General features: G+C 38.6%; 1 protein-coding gene across 1 annotated transcript; it reads right to left on the reverse strand.

Annotated features, from left to right (window-relative positions):
- pld5 (phospholipase D family member 5) lies at positions 1-14,626 on the reverse strand. The gene is made up of 10 exons (XM_034239316.1): positions 14,419-14,626; positions 8,900-9,036; positions 8,078-8,261; positions 5,882-5,990; positions 5,297-5,424; positions 3,477-3,674; positions 2,647-2,798; positions 2,351-2,516; positions 1,661-1,751; positions 1-1,289 (listed from the first exon to the last, which is right to left on the reverse strand). The coding sequence occupies exons 1-10, from the start codon at positions 14,449-14,451 to the stop codon at positions 1,027-1,029; spliced, it is 1,461 nt and encodes a 486-aa protein (XP_034095207.1). The 5' UTR covers positions 14,452-14,626; the 3' UTR covers positions 1-1,026.
- Between the last annotated feature and the right edge of the window lie 7,260 nt (positions 14,627-21,886).

Genomic DNA, 21,886 nt, shown 5'->3' on the forward strand with positions numbered 1-21,886 from the left:
TAAAAAAGATGCATTTTATTAGGTCAGATGATTATAATCAATGAAATGATTAACAGCTTTAGCCACTGCTGTAAATCTACTGCATATACATTCAAGATACTGCCTTTTCTACAATTGATGGTAATACAGCATTCAATTATAAAAAAGTTTATAAAATACAAATAAAAATGGTCGACAAAAAATAATGCATCATCATTAAATACTAAATGTGATTTGTTTTGATGAGGTTTATTGGATGTGTTTTTGTATTTGTAAATATGTTTAACATTGATCATATTGATGTTATAATCAGCATATTGTTTGTGCTAGTAAATAGTTTGAATTTGAAGTATTGCTTTCAATATCCATGCAGCATGTCATGCTCATATAACAGTCAACTTTTGATTAAGTAGATAGATATTATTTCTGTAACTAGTAGTGAGTCTAATTATAACCTCCACATTGTCATAGGGACTACGGAAACCCTTTTCAATTCAAAATGTATTCTTTTCAATATCGTTTGTGGCAGGAGGCAAAAACATCATATGAAGATTTTATTTTCAGGTAAACAAATGTTGATCAGGTGAATTTTTGTTTCCTCTTCATCTGGAAAAGCATAAATTATTTTCCTGATGAGTATTATTTTCTCTTCGCACTCTAAACTCAAGGCACATATATTGTGTGTAGGCAAATCAAAACATTATATTAAATGTTCCTTGTGTATATGTTTTGGATAAAATTGAATGCTATCAATTATTTAGACATATTTGAAACATGGGCTAGTGGTGCACATTGGCCTCTTGTGGCTAAAATTAGTATTACGAGAAACAATGTGCAGATAAAATGCCATTAACAAAGAAGAGAAAACAAATATTATCAATTTATTATCAGAATTTAGTTTTATTGTTGCCTCTCAGTATTTTCCTAATTGTAAACTAAAATCAAGTCTAAGAGTGAAACTCACTTTTTCTAATTGTGTATACGTTTTTAGAGTAAGAGTATTCAGCCTTATTAGACTTATAAGGATTATAGAAATACATTCTGTGCTTATAAAGATAAAGGGTTGTTCCACTTGTTTTCCTCCTTAGACTCCATATGCATTTTCCCTTGTTTCAGGTTTCTGTATTTGCCCTGTTGGTCTTTGTTTCCTAGTAGGTTTTTAGCATACCGGGACTTCCAGTCTCTCTCAAAAGCAGCCTTGAGTTGTTCTAGGATTGTCGCTGCTCGGTCTTCGAGACTATTTTTCATCTTGATAACCAGCCCAACTCCTGTGTTAATGGTGAGGTCACTCCCAACCCAGTCATGGTTACCTGTGGATAGATGGAAAAACCTTAGAAATGGTGTTTGTAAAAGGTATTATTTCAAGGGAAAAGGCCGTTAAACTGTAGGAAGCTACTTGCTTGCGTGATTCAGTGTTGTGTTAGTGAGCAAACGTTTAAGAAAAAGTAAACATTTGGAAAATAGCCTTCACTTTCTTATCTTTGTTTAAAGAAAAGCACCACACAATGTTTTTGTAATAGCATCAGAAGACATCATAGACAACCTGAAATATCTTCAAAATGTCTACATGCATTTTTCCTTTTTTTAAATAACAAACAGAATGTAAATGTTGCATCGGTGCTTAAGCAAAGTTAAATAACGGACACAAATAACAAACAAAAACAAATTAAACCTTGCCTACCAATGTATACAGCATTGTCTGTCACCATGTATTTGTTGTGGTTGAGTCCATGTTGAATATCCTCCTCTTGCTCCTTGTTGCTAAAAAAACGCTGCAAAAATGCAATTAACAACATTAGTTTAAAGTATGGAAGCCCTGAGAGGCAAGTGAAAACAAAGCTGATGTTACATTTTCTAATGTAATCTATATAGTGTTCTCTCCTGAGATAATGACCTAAAAACAGGTCAAATAAATCCACAGCGAGGGCGGACAAATGCGTTTTGCGAGGATCAGTTGTTTAATGTACTTTTTTCATACAATTGACGTTATACTTTGGCCACATACTATAGTATAGTATTATTATTAAATAGTATTAAGTAAGCTTTGCAAGAAATGTAACATAAATACACATTGAGTATTACAGCATATTTCTTTTTAAATAAAACTTGTAAAGATCATGGATCACAGGGGGGCGAGAGAAGGGAAAATGAAAAATAAACCAATAACGTGGCAATGATAACAACAAAGTGCAGACTTCCACCTTTATCACCTGTTCTTAAGTCTTAAAACCCAGAAGAGAAAACTATTTAAATCACCATATTGTTTTGTCTTTGGGCTTCCGTAGTTTAAATGTTTATACATTCAGTGCAGATACTAAACTACAGCTTTCATGAAACATATTTTGGAGGAATTATATTTTAGTTTACGTACCACCTCTATTGAACAGTTTGGCAGCTGCATGCATAGCGACTTAAGGGAAGAGACAAAGTTAAAGGTGAGAGGATGAGTCTTCTTCCAGAAGCTTATCAGCAGACGAACTCTGACTCCTCTTAGTACCACGGCTTCTCTGATGACCTCATCAATAGCTGACCAGTACCTATAGATGCACCCATTGTAATCAGACACTGTTTTACAATGTAAATACAAGATCTGATTTCATCCAAACAATAATGAAATATATCTCTCAAAGGAAATTTGTTTGAATATATATTTGAGTTCTGACGTACCTTGTGACTGAGGTTCCTCTGAAACTCCTGCTTACGAGAGGGAGGTAGTCCGTCACAGATATGAAGATAAACGTCTTTGCATTTTGGATGACTTGATGGATGGCGTCTACATCTCTGGTGCGATCTCTAGCGCAGAAGAGTTCAGGCGAGCTCTGCAGGAACCCAAAGCCCAGATTTAATAAGAATTAAGTAAAATCAAAGAACTGAAAGGTCAGAATAAAGGATTTCTATAACCTTTGGTATTCAGTTAGTCCAAGATCAACAAACAAAAATCGACAACCATATCTTTTCATTCCGATGGTAAATGTTACATTGATAAGGCCAACCTAATTAGGGTTTGTCAATGTCCAAAATGTCAAATTAAGTGTAACATTTTGACAAAGTAAAGGCCAAGAAAAACAACTAGGCATATTTCTCCAGCCATGAATCAGGATGTGAGGCACAAGAGCAGGTTGGAGTTGCAGCAGCTTGTAACAGCATGGCTCTTCACTTCCTACAGGATGATGAATGTCCTGAATTCAACTGATAAGCATGTGGTCGCTTCGAGGGTAACAAGATTCATTACTGTCAAATTAGGCTGAGGTACTGAGATGTTCAGACTGGAGATGCTCCTCAGTGTGATATTAACATGATTAATCACTGCCTGTGTAGGTCTGTTATTAGTTGCTAATGAAACTTTAATAAAGACGTCCACCACCTAGTCCACAGTCAGGAAATTGGTGCCTCAAGAGGAATATAAAACAGACAATTTATAAGCTGTGGTTCATGAATTTTGAATGGAGTCAGTTTATGTGTTAACATGCTGTAAATACTGTTGAGTTGTTCCTCACAGACACATAAGCAGCAGCCTCGGTGGCGTTGAGTTGTAGCTCCAGGGCGTCATGCCTCCCGTAGATGGCTGTAACTCTCTTCGACCAGATGGAGGGGATGTAGTCCCTCTCATGAAGCTGCCAGTAAAAGGAAAATACTCGGTGGAGGTCCAGAGCCAGACAGCTGCAGTTATACACCACCACCCCCAGTTCTTTCCTCTGCGGGGCGTCAGAGAGGAGCACAGAAGAAGAGATGATGCAGCAGAAAAGTGGCAGTTTGAGTAGAGTGCTCACTGGACAGTTAGCTTTTATAATATTTTAGAGTTAGAACAGTAAGATTTACTACGTGAGATGATATGATAATGTAATATTGTCCATCGTATTATTAGATTACAATAGGATGAGATTTTTTTTCTCTAGAGTTTCTACAGCATGCTGTGAGGCTAGGCACCCTGGTGCTCAATGCTAACATGAGCATGCTAAGATACTCACAATGACAATACCAACATGACGTTCTAGGTATCAGGCACAGAGTTAATATAACACATTCTAGCTCGGTAAAGTAGGGCTATTATCGATCCTTTGACAAAAGTTCAGAATCTCAAGATTTAGGAGATTTTTGTATGTTGATCCAACCTTGCAAAGTGAAGCTAAAAAAATAATGTTTTTCTTTGTTTATTGAGTCTTCTATCTCAGAAAAAAAATCAAGTTTTTTATTTTAACATTTGTGAGTTTTTTTCATATGTAACACTGTAATGTCGTACATTTCCAACAAAAATCTTATATTATAAATGAACCCCCATTCCTCTGTAATTAATGTATTCATTTATTTGAGCCCTTATACATCGACATAGTTAGAGGTATCAGGAAAACAGTCAATGTTGAACTTTCTAGCTGGTCGTTTTAACAGCTGACGCTGAAGGGAAGGCCATTAGTCTGCAGATTTGTTATCATAAATAAAAGTACATACATTAATGTGAGTATTAAATGTAATGACAATCCATTTAATAGTTGTCAAGACCTTTCACTCAAAACAAAATAATATCAACTTCATGGTGGCGCTAGAGCAAAAGGAACTTCGACTTTATTTTATTTCAGTCTGTACCGAAGCATGGCCGAAAGCAGCGAAAAAGAGACGGTTGTTCTAAATATATTCTCGCCTGGTCATTAGTTAGATAGCAGTCAACTGTTTTTGTTTAATCTGTTTTGGTTGGTGACCCAGAAGGATGCAAAGAGGTTTCAATGTTTTCTACAATGGTAAATCCCTATCTTCCTCCCATTGTGGCTCTTTTTCTTACCTGCCCTTCTATCATTTTTGTGTGTTTCCACACTACACATTAATATACTGTATATTTCCATTTCTTCCCTTTGGCTCCTTATACGCCAAACCGTACTTCTACCTCCAGCCAGCTTCGAAGCATGAAAAGTGCCAGGTAATCACATTAGGTAATAGTATGCTAATGTTTCCTGGTTCCTCCCTCTATTGTGATTACATACTTAATGCAAAGGGAAATGCAACATGTCTTTCTGGCCGGCCTCAGACAGCAATCTTAAATCATCCCTGATGCCCATAATAAGGTTGCTGGAGTAATTGCCTAAAAAGGTACAGATGTATAGTGAGACTAATTCAGACTCAGTGTTATGTTTTAAGTCCCTGTGAGGTCCCTATGTTATCGGTTAATTACATTTTGTAAAGCTTTTATTTCTTAGAGAATACATCTATTGTTAGCGGTTTAGAGTAAAAAGAAAAAACTGCAAATCTGGCCACACCTAACTGCAGAGATTCATTTATCTTAAGTCTGATTTTATTCTGCGCTCATGCTGTCAATGTTTGTTGTTACCTTGGAGAGTGACCTCCAATCCATATCGGCGCTCCCGATGTAAATGTGCTTCCGATCCACTACCCAGAATGAGGAATGGAGTCCTCCTCTGGTAAAAGCTGTCATGTTCACAAAATGAATCTCTGCATCTAGACGACGTTAAACAGAGAGATAGACGAAGAGCGGTGGTACACTGTGAAAGTTGGAAAGAATGAGATGGAGAAAATCGTGGAAATGTGCCAATTGGCCTTGGACTCTCACAAAGCAGGCAGGAAGCATGAGGGGCAAAGGCTTTGATAGAAAACCATTCAAGTACATTGCACATTCATGCTTTTTTTTAACTTCATTGTCAAGTCTGGCCAACATGAACCCTAACCCCAACCCCAACCCCAACCCCTTGCTATGTAAAGCTGTTGGATGGGGCCGAACGCTTAAAAAACTACTTAAATAATCATAGAATACATGAGAATCTTCTTTTAAAAACAGTCTGTTTGTGCACTACTCATGTGGTCAGTGGGGTTGTGATATGCAATAAATCTTCATTCTGGAAGCTACAGTACCATAACAAATAGCCGTAACAAGATGAAAAATATGACAGCCTCTCACTGTGTGCTGCCAAGGTCTTCAGTTCAGCAGAGTTAGTCAGACTGCTGGCAATCTTCAGTTTTACCCCACGTGATTTCAGGCTGAGCAGTCTCTGGAACAACAGCTGACCCTGAGTAAGACAGGGATGCTCTGTATTATTCTAGTGGAGCACCGACAAATCTGCAGGGCTACCTCATTAAAGGCTACATACAGACCTACAGTAGAAATGAATGGCATTTCCTCTTACAGAACACCTGGGAAATACAGTTGGTTCATCATTTGCACGAATGTAGGGGAATGACCCTGGGTCATTAGGTCATTTGTGTGTGGATATTTTTCTCTCCTGTGAGTTTCTCTGTGTGTGTGTGTGTGTGTGTGTGTGTGTGTGTGTGTGTGTGTGTGTGTGTGTGTGTGTGTGTGTGTGTGTGTGGTGTGTGTGAGTGAGTGAGTGAGCGGTGGTGCCCGTTAGCTGATTGGCTGCCTTCGACATGCTGATTGGTCCACCTGAAGAGACAGGAGCAGTTAAGCTGCAGCCATGCAGTCCCTCTGCTCTCTCTCTCATCGACCTCTCCTACTCCCAACTCTGTGTCTGTTGTAGAAGATCTGATCTGTTGTTCTGTGTGGCTAAAGTTACCGATTACCGGTCCCTGTTGTACATTTTTGTATGTACTTAGTAAAGCTAAACTAATTTAATCTGTCTTGAAGACACGCTTTGATTTGTCTAGGAGTGAGAAACCCTTTTTGTTTGAACCCCTTTTTCTGGTAGGAGTTAGGTAAGAAGCCTGTATTTTCTTTTATTTGTTTTGTTAGGCAAGTTTAAGAAAACTCTGTAAAGAGGGTTTTTGTTTGTAATGTTGGGGTTGTCTCACCTCTTTTTGAGTTTATTTAATCTCAAAAAGCTGATTTCCTGTGTCATTGAGCATTTCTTGGGTGTGGGAAGAGTGGGGAGAGTGCAATTTTATGCTACGCCTAGGTGCGTAACCGGGGCGTAACAATACCAACCATGCTCCATTGGACATTCTACAAGCAAGACCATAACCAACATCATGAACTGATTTTAATGTATATTAATTTGTTTATTGTCAGGACAACTGAGTATCATGCTATCATGTCAGTGGAAGTACACTCTCCTTTGCACTTTTCTTATGACTGCCACTAAGTCACTTTTAGACTTATAGATGTCATTTATTTTCTGTATCTACAGTTGCAAGAAAAAGTATGTGAACCCTTTGGATTCTCCACACATAGCATTGTGTGTTCCTTCCAAACAACTCAGCTTTGGTTTCATCTGTCCACAGAATATGTTGCCAGTAGTGCTGTGGAACATCCAGGTGCTCTTTTGCAAACTTCAAACGTGCAGCAATGTTTTTTCTGGACAGCAGTGGCTTCCTCCGTGGTGTCCTCCCATGAACTCCATTCTTGTTCAGTGTTTTACGTATCGTAGATTCGTCAACAGAGATGTTAGCATGTGCCAGAGATTTCTTTAAGTCTCTAGCTGACACTAGGATTCGTCTTCACCTCATTGAGCATTCTGCGCTGTGCTCTTGCAGTCATCTTTACAGGACGGCCACTCCTAGGGAGAGTAGCAACAGTGCTGAACTTTCTCCATTTATAGACAATGTGTCTTACCGTGGACTGATGAACATCAAGGCTTTTAGAGATACTTTTTTAACCCTTTCCAGCTTTATGCAAGTCAACAATTCTTAATCGTAGGTCTTCTGAGAGCTCTTTTGTGCGAGGCATGGTTCACATCTGGCAATGCTTCTTAAGAATAGCAAATTCAAAACTGGTGTGTATTTTTTATAGGGCAGCTTTAACCAACACCTCCAATCTCGTCTCATTGATTGGACTCCAGGTTGGCTGACTTCTGACTCCAATTAGCTCTTGAAGAAGTCTTTAGCCTAGGGGTTCACATACTTTTTCCACCCTGCACTGTGAATGTTTACATGGTGTGTTCAATAAAAACATGAAAACATATAATTGTTTGTGTGGTATTAGTTTAAGCAGACTGTGTTTGTCTATTGTTGTGACTTAGATGAAGATCAGAACACATTTTATGACCAACTTATGCAGAAATCCAGGTAATTCCAAAGGGTTCACATACTTTTTCTTGCAACTGTATACTGTTGCTTTGCTGGTGCCAAACACAAATTCCCTTTGTATGTACATTTAATGGAATATAAAGAAATCTGATTCTGAATCCAAATGATGTTGTACCTGTTTGGCATTGCTTGGCGTTGTTTCCAGGTCCCAGGGGTTTAAGGCCCAGACCGGAGACACCACCTCAACTGAATGCTTCGCCTGGTCCAACAAAGTATTAAAGCCAAGAGAGAGAGGGAGGTGGGGTCTGCTATCCAAGGGGAGAGAAAGGTCGTCTGGAATATTCTCCACAAGCACGATTCTGAAAGTAACACAAGCTTCCTGAGTTTAAGGCGTAGCTTCAAAAAGTGTGTTTAGGTGTCACACAGCAATATATGATGCAACATGATGCGAAACAAAACTGCAAAACAGATCAGATAAGATACAATGCATTATGACGAGATTTATAGATTATTAAAAGATACGATCCTATACAATATGATATTACACTACAAGAAAAGATAATCGACACGACACGGCATGATACGAAAAAAACACGAAATTGCACAATACAACTTAACTTTTAGTTGACAATAAAATGTATTTTGCATCCTCAGGCAAGTCTTTGGCCATGGTGTCCCTCAAGGAAACTATATGAAATCTGATAAATTGACCCCAGTAATGCTGCTTGAGTCAGGCCAGTATCGAAAACAGTCAACAAGGCAATATTTCGGAGATTCCTGTGTAACTGGATAACAAATGTGTATCTCTGACCACATTTTTGTAGTCAAAATGCTCTGTGAGAAATATAGGCACCAGATTTTGTTAAGGTATAAGAATGACTTAGAGAAATGTAATTGTGTGCACATTTTCATTGATTTTTCCCGGATACATGATTGGCAAACCTTATTTTTGACATGCTTTATTGTGTTATTATTTGAGACTTGCAGAACATCTTACTGGCAGTCACGGCTGCAGTTTTCCTCTGTGATCCCGTCCTCATCGTCCCCCCAAATGTCCACCGATGAGAAGATTAGCACCGCCAGCACAGTAAAGCAGCAAAGAAGAGCAAAGATGGCAATGCACTTCTGCTGGGTCTGGAACACAAGTTGGACACACATTGAGATAAAGTCAGGTTTAAAGGGACATCTGTATGGCGATATCCCCAACAATCGGCAACCCACACTAAAACCATTTGGATTTAAAAATAGCGTTAGATGCAAGAGGAAAACATTTTTTGGTAACACTTTATATTACCTTTCATGAATGAATTATGAAAACCTCAGTCAGGATTTTTTTACCAAGTGTTTTTTATTGCTCTTGGGGCATGAAAAAAACAAGATTTTAACTTTAGTTTCCTTTTATCTAGTTTTTCCAAATTTAGAAAATAAATGTTTTATACGTCCACTCAGGTGGACAGTATGCGTTAAAGTTTGAACTGAAGACATGTACATTTGGAAAAAATGATAAATAAAGATGTGCGAGTTTTTCCTCAATAACTGTTAGGATCTGTCTGTGTTGGTGTTTTTCTTGTCTTTTTCTATCTTTGGGTTTCCTGTTTTATTTTGTAAAGTGTTCACCCCCATTTCCTGCCTGTTTGCTTTCTGTCTGTTTCCCTCCCTGATTACCTGATTGTGTTCACCTGGTGCCTCTGTGTTTTCTCCTCCCTCCTCACCTGTCTCGTGTTTATGTGATTAGTCCTGGGTGTATTTAAATTCTGGGTTTTCTGTCTCTCTTTGTCGGGTTGTCTTGTGTTATGACCAGTTCATCGGTGAGTGTTCCGTGCTGTCTCTGTTTGTTGTAGATTTGTAGCCTTGAAATAAAGGAGTTATTTTCGTTATATCTGCATTTGGGTCCTGATTCCTGCACACCGTAACAATAACCCTCTAATTAGTGCTTATTTATTGCAAGTAGAAGTTGTTGTACGTGAGTTTTGGTCTTAACCTGTTAAGCCCTGAGCCTCTTTTGCAGGTTTCAGATTGAACATAGTAAACAAATGTAAATGATAGTTTCCGTCCAAATAAAACCCATTACTTATATGAATTTGCCATTTCTCTGGAACCCATTGGTCGACTTTGGTGATTGACACCTCTTTTTAACCGTTAGAGCCAATAGAATAGAGGGGAAGTTCCTAAATCCATCTAAAGTTTACATTAACATTGAGGATTGAGAGTGATGCACATGCAATTCGCCCAAAACCGGAAGCTCCGTCACACTCTATATGAAAAATACGATTATTTCCATAAATATGATGATGGATTATCAGTAATAATTTCAAAGTGACACAGAGACATTGGATTAACCTTTAGCAGCGTTTTATGAGTTTTAATGCCATTGAACACCACTTTTGATCAGAAAACAGCAAAGGTAAGACGTATTTGCCGTTTTGACTACGTAAAGCTAAGTTGTGTGTTGTCTGGTTTCGCCTTCGCTGCCGCGAGTTTTGGTCATGGAGTGATGATACTTATACCATTGGAATCTGTGGAATCTCAGCGTTCGTATGATATATTGTTTGTGCAGATCCGATGAAGTATACAATATTTATACCGTGAATTATGTGCTATGTGCGTTAGCACTCTTAGGCTTAGTGCTCATTCAGAGGTAGCTGAGTTTCTTCCCGTTAAGTGGGTGACACATTCATAGTTTGTTAAGAAGCCCTCAGACGCTGTTTCTTGCAAGATGTTACTTAACAGATTAAGAAGCGCTGCTCAATATGAGCCTAATAAGGCAGTAGTACCACAAGAATAGTAATTCTCCCATAATAACACTCAACAAATATGATCTATTCTTATGTAACAAGACATGAAACTACAAGTGTTAATTAAGTCTAAATTACTCAAAATTAGGTATTTCTATCTAAGAATATGTTCCCTATTTTAAAGTGAAGTCTTGTTCATAACCAATAAGCTAGTAGTTTGACCCTAATTGACCTGAACAGGTTCCCTACTCTAAAGTTGCCACATATTCACTCTTTGTAAATACATTATAGCACACAACTACTGAAATTAACCTCAACAGTAGTTGAAATATCTGTTTTATTAATGAACCACTAAAGAGAGGTTCAGACACATGTACCAAAACATATGTTTTGGTACATGTGTCTCATAACATGGTAACATTTATTATGGGATGTCAAGTTTCTCCAAGGCTGAGAACATATGCAGCCTGTACTTTTTAATAAAAACAGATTTTTAATAGTTTATGTATTTGTGATCATACTGTGTGACCTGCTTGTATGTACTTACACAATAGGTGTACTGTTCTCTCTATGTGTTGTACTGTCTCAGTGTGAACATAGATTAAACAGCCAGCCACTCTTTTGAGAGCCAGAATGAGCAGCCATGCCCCTATTGACTTATTTGCAGTCCACTGACATTCAAACGGAGTGAAACTATAAAAAAATAAGTTACAAGACACTTAATGATCTCATATATGCAAGTGTAACATACACAGATTAACACATAGGACCGCTAAGTGTAAACAAGGTAAATATCGCTAATGCTAGCTGTGCAATAAGCATGTATAGTATACAGGCTAGTATGTCTAACGCTAGCGCGAATGCTAACACATTTTTCTCATTGAGTTTAAACATCTCCAAATGTCATCACATAAACACAATACATGTTACTAATCCTTACAGTGTAAGTGTAAGGCTTACACTTACACTTACAGTCATTGCTTTCTGACAGACTTGACCCTTTTACTATTCAGGTTGCATAGGGAAAATTAGTAGTAGTCTAGACTAGAGTCTACTGCCATGCTATTCAGTTGAAGTTCACTTTCTCCTACTTCCTGTACCTGGTTTCCTGTCCAACCTTCAGTACAAATTTATAAAAATATAAATGTGCAAATATGAAACATAAAGGTCAATATCACCTTGCTATCGGTAGCTGAACTGTCAATGCCCCAAAACATAATCTTAGATATAAATACTTAATTTTGAGTTATTTAGACACAATTAACACTTGTTGTTCACAGTTTCATGTATTGTTACATAAGAATAGATCATCATTTTGTTAAGTGTTATTATGGGAGAATTACTATTCTTGTGGTACTACTGCCTTATTAGGCCCATATTGAGCAGAGCATATTAAGACCAAAACTCGTACAACAACTTCCTTACTTGCATGGCCTATTACTTGTAGAATACGGTCATGTAGAATAAGGCATTAATAAGTGTTTTATAATGGCTAATAAAGGGCCAATATACTGCTAGTATACATGTTAATTAACAAAAAATGTTGTTTTCATTTATGTTATACTGTCCCTTTAATTCATTTCTGCTGATCTCAACTCTTACTCTCAATTATTATACAACAGGTTAACAACCAGCAGTGAAGACATTGACGTGGCAGTTTTGTTTTGGGGTGGTGTACAAAAGGCAAATGATCCGCCATTAAATGTTAATGTCCTCATTCAATATCATTGATCAGAGGTTCGGATTCACAATCAATACAACAACAACTACATGTCTTCTTCTGAGTGAAGAAGCTCTTGATTTGACAGCGAGGCTGCAGAGGAATTTCTAAGCTCTGGAGCAAAACCGCCCCAAGCTTCACAAATCTCACTTTACGTCATGGGGCAGAGGACAAGTGAAGTGGAGCGGTCTCCAGCTGAAGGCAAATTGATACACACCAAATCCCAAATATAAGGAATATATTTTAAAAAAAAGGCTTTTCTTTATACTGCCTGCTTTGTTGTTGAAGCAAATCCCCAGCTAAAGGGGATTTTATTACCTCAGTGCCAGCAGGGATACACTTTATGTAACATTTATGACAAGCAATATTAAAGGCTATATTAGTGTTCATGTATGTGTGGAAGTGTATGGTATATACTGATTTTAATAAGGTAGGATTGACAGTCGTGGGGTTATGAGGCAGCAGCCTTATTGCCCTGATCCAGCCCGAGGAGTCTTCATTTCCACTGTTTTAAAAGTGCAGTAAGGCACTTCTGTTTTGCTTACTACTACAGATTTTTAGCCTCTCATTTGCGGTGTCGGTTTCGCGGGCTGTCATCTCAGCACATTACATATTCTCTTTTGTTGTTTTCGATCAATCAAACGAACAACTTTGGTAGTGTAAGCGATAGTCTTTTACAGAAAGATGACTCCCCAGCTACTACTTTTCTATCAAATCTGATTATGACACAAAAGAAAAACACAATTCAGCAGCAATTCAGGGAGAAGATAGGGGTCAGAGGATGTTTGTCAAATTAATTTCCTACTTTTCTCCACAAAGATGCTGACAGACTGATGTCAGCTGGATGCACCTCATATTCCCTCTGCTGTCCACTGTGACCATGAGCTCTTCATAACATTTAGAGGAGTCAAGGACCGTGTTTGACTTGTGGATGTGCACACGGCTGCTGGGAGGTAAAGCCTCATGATACAGAACGAGACTGACGGAGTAAGACAGGTCCGTCTACTTACAGCTGATGCAATGAGTTACAATAATTCACTCACTACAAAAAACACCAACAATGGGTTATCCCAGCTGTTATCAGAGAGGTTAAAATAAACCTAAATAGCTGGCTTCGAGTTAAGAGCCGACTTGGTTTTCTATTATTCAATTATTAGTTTGTCAATTGGCAACATTTTTAAAATTGTTATCAATCAAGCCACAATCAAATGTGTACATTTCCTATTTGTTAAGGTTTATTTTGTGATAATGTCTGGGTTTAGCAACAATGTTTGGACAAAACAAGTAATTTGAGAACACCCCCTTGGGCTTTTTTTTATCTGACATTTTACATTTTACATTTTACATAGGTTTGACTGATGACTCATTGTTCACACTCAGTGTGAACAATCATTTATCAAGCAGAAAAGCAAATATCAGCAGATTTCAGCACCTCAACTGTTTTTTTTGGTTTTGAACCATTGTTTAGAAATAGGGTCGGGAGGTGATTTCTGTTCAATATCTTCTGGCTTTTTATAGATTAAATCATTAAGTGAATTGCCAGTTTCACCTACAAAATGTGTGCATTTTCTTCTTTTTTGGTTTTGTAACATTGTTTGGACATTATAAGCACATTTGAAGCAGCCTCTTGTGCTCTGTGATATTGGGACAGCCATTTTTTCCCCTGTCATTTTATAGCGTTAGGATTAGTTAATTGGCCACAATTTTAATAATCAATAGAATAAACTAAGTCATTTATCAAGCAACATTTCTCTATTTTACATCATTACATTGATTATTTATCTTTGATTAATCTGAAGAGAGCTTCATGCAAATTTGCGACAAACCATTTTCTGACATTTTACAGACCATTAATCAAATAAATAATAACAAAATGAATTTATAAAGAAATCATTCCTTGCAGCCCTAACTGTGTTCATTATACACATGTGTGCTTTAACTGAATGATTGAAGAACAAATGAATAATTGAATAATGTAATGGAAGCTAACAAGAAATGCCTCCAAACGACGAGGTGAGAATAATATCACAAATGAAAAAGATGCAGTGTTGTAATAATCACCTTTAAGGGCTCCTGTGGGGTCGGTCCCGCCATGAGAGCATGCACTCATTCAAACTTCTCTGACAGGTGGGGAAACTGCAGCTCAGTCTGTGTGATTCTGTCTCTCCGTCTTCATCCCCTTTCCCTTAGCCTGTCCCGCTCCGATGTCTTCACTCTTTGCTGCCGTCCTCATCCTGCTGGTTCCTCACGGTCCTGGAAGCAATGTGTGGGTCCGTCCCGTGTCCTGGCATGGTTCTTTCTGCCTCTAGCTGTGTGTGTGTGTGTGTTGTGTGTGGGGGGGGGGGGGGGGGGCAGCTGTTTGTGTGCTGCTCACTCCCTGCTTCTCAGTGGAGGTGGTGAGAGAGATGGAGAAAGACCCAACCCCTCTCATTCAAACGTCCAATACAGAGCTGTAGTTCAGAGCCCCAGCAACCCCCTCCCTCCTCCTTCTCCCATACCTCGATTCCTCTCTCCTCTTCCTCTCCCTCTTTATCTTCCTCTTTCATCTGCCTTGCGAACCAAACTCATTTGGCAGAAAGCAGTTGGACTTGCTTGGGTTCGAGGGGAGGGATGCTGAAACATGCCATTGGTGATCCACAGTGTGTGACAGCTGCTGCAAAACTCTCAAATTGTTCTGAACTCATTAGGAGGGTCGAACATATTCACACACACAATCCTGCACACTGTTTTGCTCAGCGTCGACACAATGATTTAAAACAGCCCTATGTCTCCCATTAATAATTTCAACTTCAAGTCAGCAGTAATGGCTGCTATAATCCCCCCTGTGTTTAAATTGTTGTAATTAATGTGCTTTTCAATAATGCACCAAATTCCACAGCACTCATAATTGTTTCACCTCCCCTGTATATAGCTTCAAACTAAATCCCTGCCATTTCCCTATGCACAGAAGTACGTTACAGGGCCTTTGTGTTGGGACATGAAATATGCAAACCCCCCACTCGCCCATTTAATAGCCTCAACCCTTTTCTCACAGAATACAGCATCGCTCAATAGCAGTAGGCAACATATGCTGCTGACTGCAGGCAAGCTGCTGCTGTGTTTATGAGTTCAGCACTGTACAGGGAGTAAAGAAAAGGACCTAATGGGCTTTGACAGAGAAATGATGGAAATATATGACCAAGGAGAAAGACTTTTTTTAAAGTTGAAGTTTGAACTTCTTCTTATACTGTGATCATCTGGTGCACATTTCAATTTGTCTCATATTTGGATGACCAAACACCGGCGAAACTAATGATATCAACATCTGTCTCAGCCGTAATTTGTGTTACTGATTAGCAAATCTTAGCATGCTTAATATGCTGAGATGGTTTATGTGGCAAACAGTGAACCTGCTAAACCTCAGCGTGTTAGCATTGTTGATATTAGCATTTTTAAACTAAGATGATTAACATGGAAATAAGATAATAAGAAACTATAAAATCTGAGTAAAAAAACAAAACAACGAAAACAGATTAGTTTTATGGATTTGAAAGAAACCAAATTACAATAAAATGTACGGGTGTCAATCTGTGTTATACAATGGAACGTGCCAAGGTTTTTTAAGTTAAATCTGGCTTATGCTAATTTTCAGATTCCAATAAGTATTTTGTGTTTCTAATGCTTATGTTTCATGCTTTAATGTTCAAAAAAGCAATTTTTTCTTACATCTGTTTATAAAAATACGAAATGACGCCGGCCAAAAAGCTAAACCTCGAGGCTTCAACCCTATAAGTCCAATAACCAAAAAGTAAAAAGATGAATTTATCTCTATACAAACCTGTGAACAAACTGTTGATTCTGGTTATAATCAATGAATCAAACAACTGATCATTTGCCACTGAAATTCCTAGAACGTAGGTAGAGTAAACTATTTATTATAAAGACCTGGGAGCATTGTGTGAGATTGAAGAAAGATATTAATAGTAACAAGGAACAAAGTCATAGCAGTGAAACCTGCTGTGTTTTTCTGGGGCGGGTGCCCGCTGCATGTCAGCCTGACTGTGAGCGAAAAAGGAAGAGCAAAAGGAAGAGCAAAAGGAAGAGCAAAAGGAAGAGCAAAAGGAAGAGCAAAAGGAAGAGACAGAGGCGACAAAAAGGTTTGGAGTACTTCCCAGGAGAGGTCATTGTTTCTAAAGTTGCACATATGGGGTGAAACAAACAAACACACTTTTAAACAGGATTGGATTTTCACGTTTCCTTGACCCTCATGAACACAGACCATCAGCTGAGACAGAACCACAGGGCAGTTTTTCTGCAGAGCAACAACATGAACGAGATCCCAGCTTACTGTAAAGGTCAGTAACGGTCAGTCCAGGAAACTGTTGACATAAACAATTTACCAACTGCACAGTCACCAGCATGATGCACCATTGAATACTAATGTGTGAAGGGCCAACCAGCATATTCTTTCCTGCTTTGTTGAACAGCTAAGAGCTCTCAGTTCACTTTTCAAGCAGCACTGTGTGCACAGACCAATTCACAGGTCACAGCAGCCTTTACAGTTTATTATAATTGCCTCCTGACGTAACAGTCATCATAATTGCTAATGTCCAGGACAGTTCTTCAACACAAAAGACCAATTAGCAAAGTCTTTGCCTTAAAGAGCCACACTGCAAAGCACATTCAGAGTTAATACTCAAATGAGTTGGTTACTAAACAATTGAAATACCCCAGGTAGGCTTAAGGCTTTAATGTGTGTGTGTGTGTGTGTGTGTGTGTGTGTGTGTGTGTGTGTGTCTGTGTGACAATAATACAAGGGTGAAAGAACCCTTGGGCTATACTTTAGGCCATTTTCTGTAAATAGACACTATAAGACACCACTTTATGTCCATAAACAACCAAAATGGCGCCACATCATAAAGATATGATCAAATAAATAACAAACCTATGACCCCTCTTATTCCCAGATGTCATCCTTTATTATGGTGTCAGGAGCAAACATTTCTGGAATATCTGCAACTAAAATGCTTTTAAACTATGTAGTATGCCAATCAACTATCTTCATCCCACATTTACAAAAAAGATATATAACAAGCTATCCATACCATCAATGAAACTAGCATTTACATATCTATTAACCCTGCTAGGAGCCAACTTAAAAAAGCAAATCAAAATGACTACATTTTGCATCTTATCACTTCCTGTCCAAATCCACCCTAAAAACGTTCTCCCATGCTGACTGTGTGAGACGCAGGAACACACATTGAGATTGATAACACTTCTGTATTCACTTTTTTCTTCCTTCTGATATTCTATTAATGTTTTTGTTTGTCTTTTTACTTGAAAAACAAGTTTGAGTACATAATTTTAGTGATATCTTTCTAAGTATGTTGTTGGGTCCTAGTTCATGTAGAACTATATTCATTGAAATGCCACGACAACAATTGTTATTTGTTAACCAGAGCTTTATCTTTTCACCCCATTTCAAGCCAGGAGGTTTGTTTGACCTACAATACCAGCCCCTCCCAATTTAAACACACCCTTGTGGCAACGAAGCACACCTCCATGTAGGAGTTTCACCTTCACTCCGAAGCTCAGCAGGTTTGCATTCGTGCACATGGAGTTTTTTTAATGTTTCTTTTGCGTCATAGTGGGTGATATGTGCTGAATGAAGGCTGACTGTGCGCATCAACACGGGAGACAGCTGGGCAACATGCCAAAGGGACTATGGATGGCGTGCACACAGGGATCCAGCAGTGAGGAATGACCCTGTTACTGTTTGGTCCTGAACAGAAAGCGTAATAGTTAAACGTGTTTAAAAGAGAGAGGAGGTATTCATTGTTTAATTGATCATTTGTATTGGATTTTGTTTAATGACTAAGCACTTTCTTTCAAATGTCTTTCCTTGACAGGAAACAAGAGTGGGGATAAAATGAGGTTCTTAAACGACAGTATTCTTTAGTGTTTTTCTTTTTTTTGGACTCAGCATCTGCACATGAAAAATGTGTGTGTTTTGCACACTGACATTTCGGTAAAGTGCAATCCAATACCGCAGTAATTTGGATAGATAGATACATTTGATACACCAGATGGGTGAATAATCAGAATATATGTTTAGGAATTTAAATAACCCTAGCGACAGGTGCTCAATCCTTTTGGGCTAAAATATCATCATCATTATTATTCATCTCATCTTTATAATACATTTATCATCTGCCCTTTTTTGCATTTTTGGCTGATCCTTCCACCCCCTCCTCTATCACACGCACGCACGCACGCACGCACACACACACACACACACACACTGGAGCCCAAGGTTATAAATTAACAGTGTTTATTCTGTCAGAGGAATGGTCCAAAGCCCAGAGACATTACTCTCGTTCAACACAGAGGCATTTCTTTCTCGGAAAGTATTAATGAACTACCAAAATTGTTTCCAATTTATTTTGTGTTGACTAATAGATACATGGCAAATCATTTCTGCTCTGCCCTGTGTAAGCTGCAAAAAAACAAATAAATTCAGACTACAAATAACATGCTTTCATTTTTTTCTCAAAGACAATACAATATATGAAGATAGCTACATGTTCTGTAAGTTAGGATTGTAGGATCGTTTGTATTGCTTTTTTTCTGTGTTTGTGCGGGTGTACTGTGTTCACTGGCAGTGAAGGAAGTGGTAATCAATTCTCATTGGAGGCAACTGAGCTGACTTTCTCCAGCAGTAATCCTCCTGAGCTGAGGCTAATGCACCAGAGCATGCACAATGAATGGCTTTCCATTGAGAATGAAACGTACTGTATGCCTCTCCTGGGCTCACATGTTGACTTAACTCTCCTGAATATATTTTTAACACACTTTGGATACCTCTGAATCTACTTTATGATACTTAAAACATAACATTTTGGAGTGGTAACTTCACCTCTTCTCGGCTTGGGAACCAAATCGTTGCCAGTTCAAGTCCCGATTGGATCAAGTAGAGTTTGGAGTGGTAGCTGCCGAAAAACAAACAACTGCTCTCAGTTGCCAAACCACTTGTGCATGTGTGATGTAATGTAAATAATACCAGCTTGAAATGGGGATTTTCCCTTGGGAATTAATGAAATAGGTCTTAAGGCAGATTTAGAGTGAATAAATAGTTGTAGGTGCATCTTATATGAGATGTATCTCAAAGGTATCTCACCTGTTCCAGTCTGTCTTTGCGTTGTAGAAAGATGGATGCAGAGTATCCCTGCTGCTGGACGACACTGCTGCTTCTCATTTGGGACACACAGGGCAGGATCGCAGAGGGGGCCTCCTCTTGCCCCCTCGACCTTGGATCATCTGACAGCTCCATTGATGACCTGTGTGCCTCTGTCCGCCGGGGGACAGACAGTCTGATGTGCACAGACACACTCACAGCCGAGGACACACAGATATCCTGTCACTCCCGTCTTCCCTCTTTTATTTGTTATCTATCATTCAGTAGCTGAATCAGCCTCTACTGCCTTCAGATCTACAGTATGTCTGGTTGTTACTAGAGCACCTCCTTAAACCCTAACAGACTTGTTGGGTAGGGTGTGTGTGCAATAAAGGCTCAGAGATGGAGGTGCTTCGGAGCTGCTGCAGCACGGACAAGACAGAACAGCATAGTGAAGGAGAATAATCTGATTTAGAAAGTGGAGAGAACCCTATCAGACATGAAGACACGCACACTCACACGTAACTCAACAAAATCTAATTTCTCCCATTCTCCCCTCACATACAGAATACTGATACTGCTAGGAGAGACAGAATGTCCTGAAGGACTGTAGCCTCACCTTAAGAAACCCTTTGCACACAGGTTAAAAAATATGCCATATGGCTAATATAAAAGGGACCATACACACAAACACACACAATCAAGGTGACTGAGGTTTTTTCTAGCAAGCACAATTTACTTTATGTGTTGAAAAAGGTTCTGCTGTAAGAAAAATTGACTTTGCCCTGATGTAATTCACACAAACCCCCCGGTGGCTACTGTGTCAATACTAGCAGAGCTACTGTAAGTAGTATTTGAGATTCATTAATTCAGCACTTGTGTAAAATGGGCCAAAGAAAGAACCCATTTCAGATTGGGTCCAAATCACAGCAGGATGAATATCTTTTTTTATTTTTATTATGGATACAGACTTGGGGGAGGTCTATGCTCCCAGCTTTTGTTTATGAAGCTTTTTAGAATGAATGAGAAGAATGAAACTATGTCCGTTCATATCTTTCCTGTAAATATAAGGCTGTAGCCAATAGTTGGTTACATTTAGCAATACAGATTATTATTCAACTGATCCACAGATTGTAATCTGGCAAACATGCAGTGGTGGAAGAAGTATTAACATAATTTAATGAAGTAAAATACTAATACCACAGTGTAGAAATCTTTATGTACAATTGAAAGTTCTGCATTGACAAATGATTCTGCATCAAAATGGATATAATGTATATAATGTTTCTGGATTGTGATTATTGATGCATTCATTTGTCAATCACTTTAATGTAGTAGCAGACAAAGGTGGAAATACATGTAATTACTTTATGCTGGGTAGTTTAATCTATAATAAAACATTGTCATTTATTAGGCGATTATATTTTATATTGATAACCTACAGTGGCCAACAGGTGCAAAGGGCCAAAAACACTTCCATTAGAAGAAACACGCTTAAAAAACTATATAACAGTAATAATCCTTGATGTCAAGTGTTCCGGTCCCAGCTGTGTGCATCACTTATTAGTGTCCTTGCAGCATTTTTTAAATATTTACAGCATTTCATTTATGCAGTGGTTTTAGTAAACTGGGCATGTGTTGTAGAGTTGGTGAAGATGTTTCTTAATTTGCATGTGTTTGGCACAATTGTGTTTTATATCTGCATTGTTTGCAAGTGCAGCGCGTTTGCACATGGTAGTGTTCAGGGCCGTTGTAGCGCGTTTGCACTTTTCGGCCACAGTCATAATCTGCAATGCAGTGGAGTAGAATTATAAAGAATTTAAATACTCAAATACATATAGCTCAAATTCGTAATTAAGTGACTACAGTACTTGAGTAACAATTGATGGACTGTCCCTTCTCAACTGCTTTGAGCATACCACCATGGATTCAATTTGCTGACGAAGCATGTTTTGTCTTATCCTGTTGTTCAATACGTTATGAAGGTGTATCAATGTGGAGGTGCAAAATATGTAAATGCCTCTGCTATAGTGCACACCAACCCAGTCTCACCAAAAAACGTGTAATAACTACGTTGGTCCACAACTTTGGACGTAGTATTTCTACAAAAACGCCTCTGAAATTGTAAGATCCCTATGTTTTTTTTCACCATTCATACCAATGGCTGGCGTCTATGTCACGTGATCTTCACATTTCTCCCTGCAGAAAAAGAAAACATGGCCGACATTCATTTTATTCTCGGTGGAAAATCCATCCATCCATCTTCTCCCGCTTATCCGTGGTCGGGTCGCGGGGGTAGCAGTTCCAGCAGTTCCAGCAGAGAGCCCCAAACTTTCTTTTCCCTGGCGACATCAACCAGCTCTGACTGGGGGA

Source organism: Gymnodraco acuticeps, unplaced genomic scaffold (genome assembly GCF_902827175.1).
Source record: "Gymnodraco acuticeps unplaced genomic scaffold, fGymAcu1.1, whole genome shotgun sequence".
NCBI classification, from domain to species: domain Eukaryota; kingdom Metazoa; phylum Chordata; class Actinopteri; order Perciformes; family Bathydraconidae; genus Gymnodraco; species Gymnodraco acuticeps.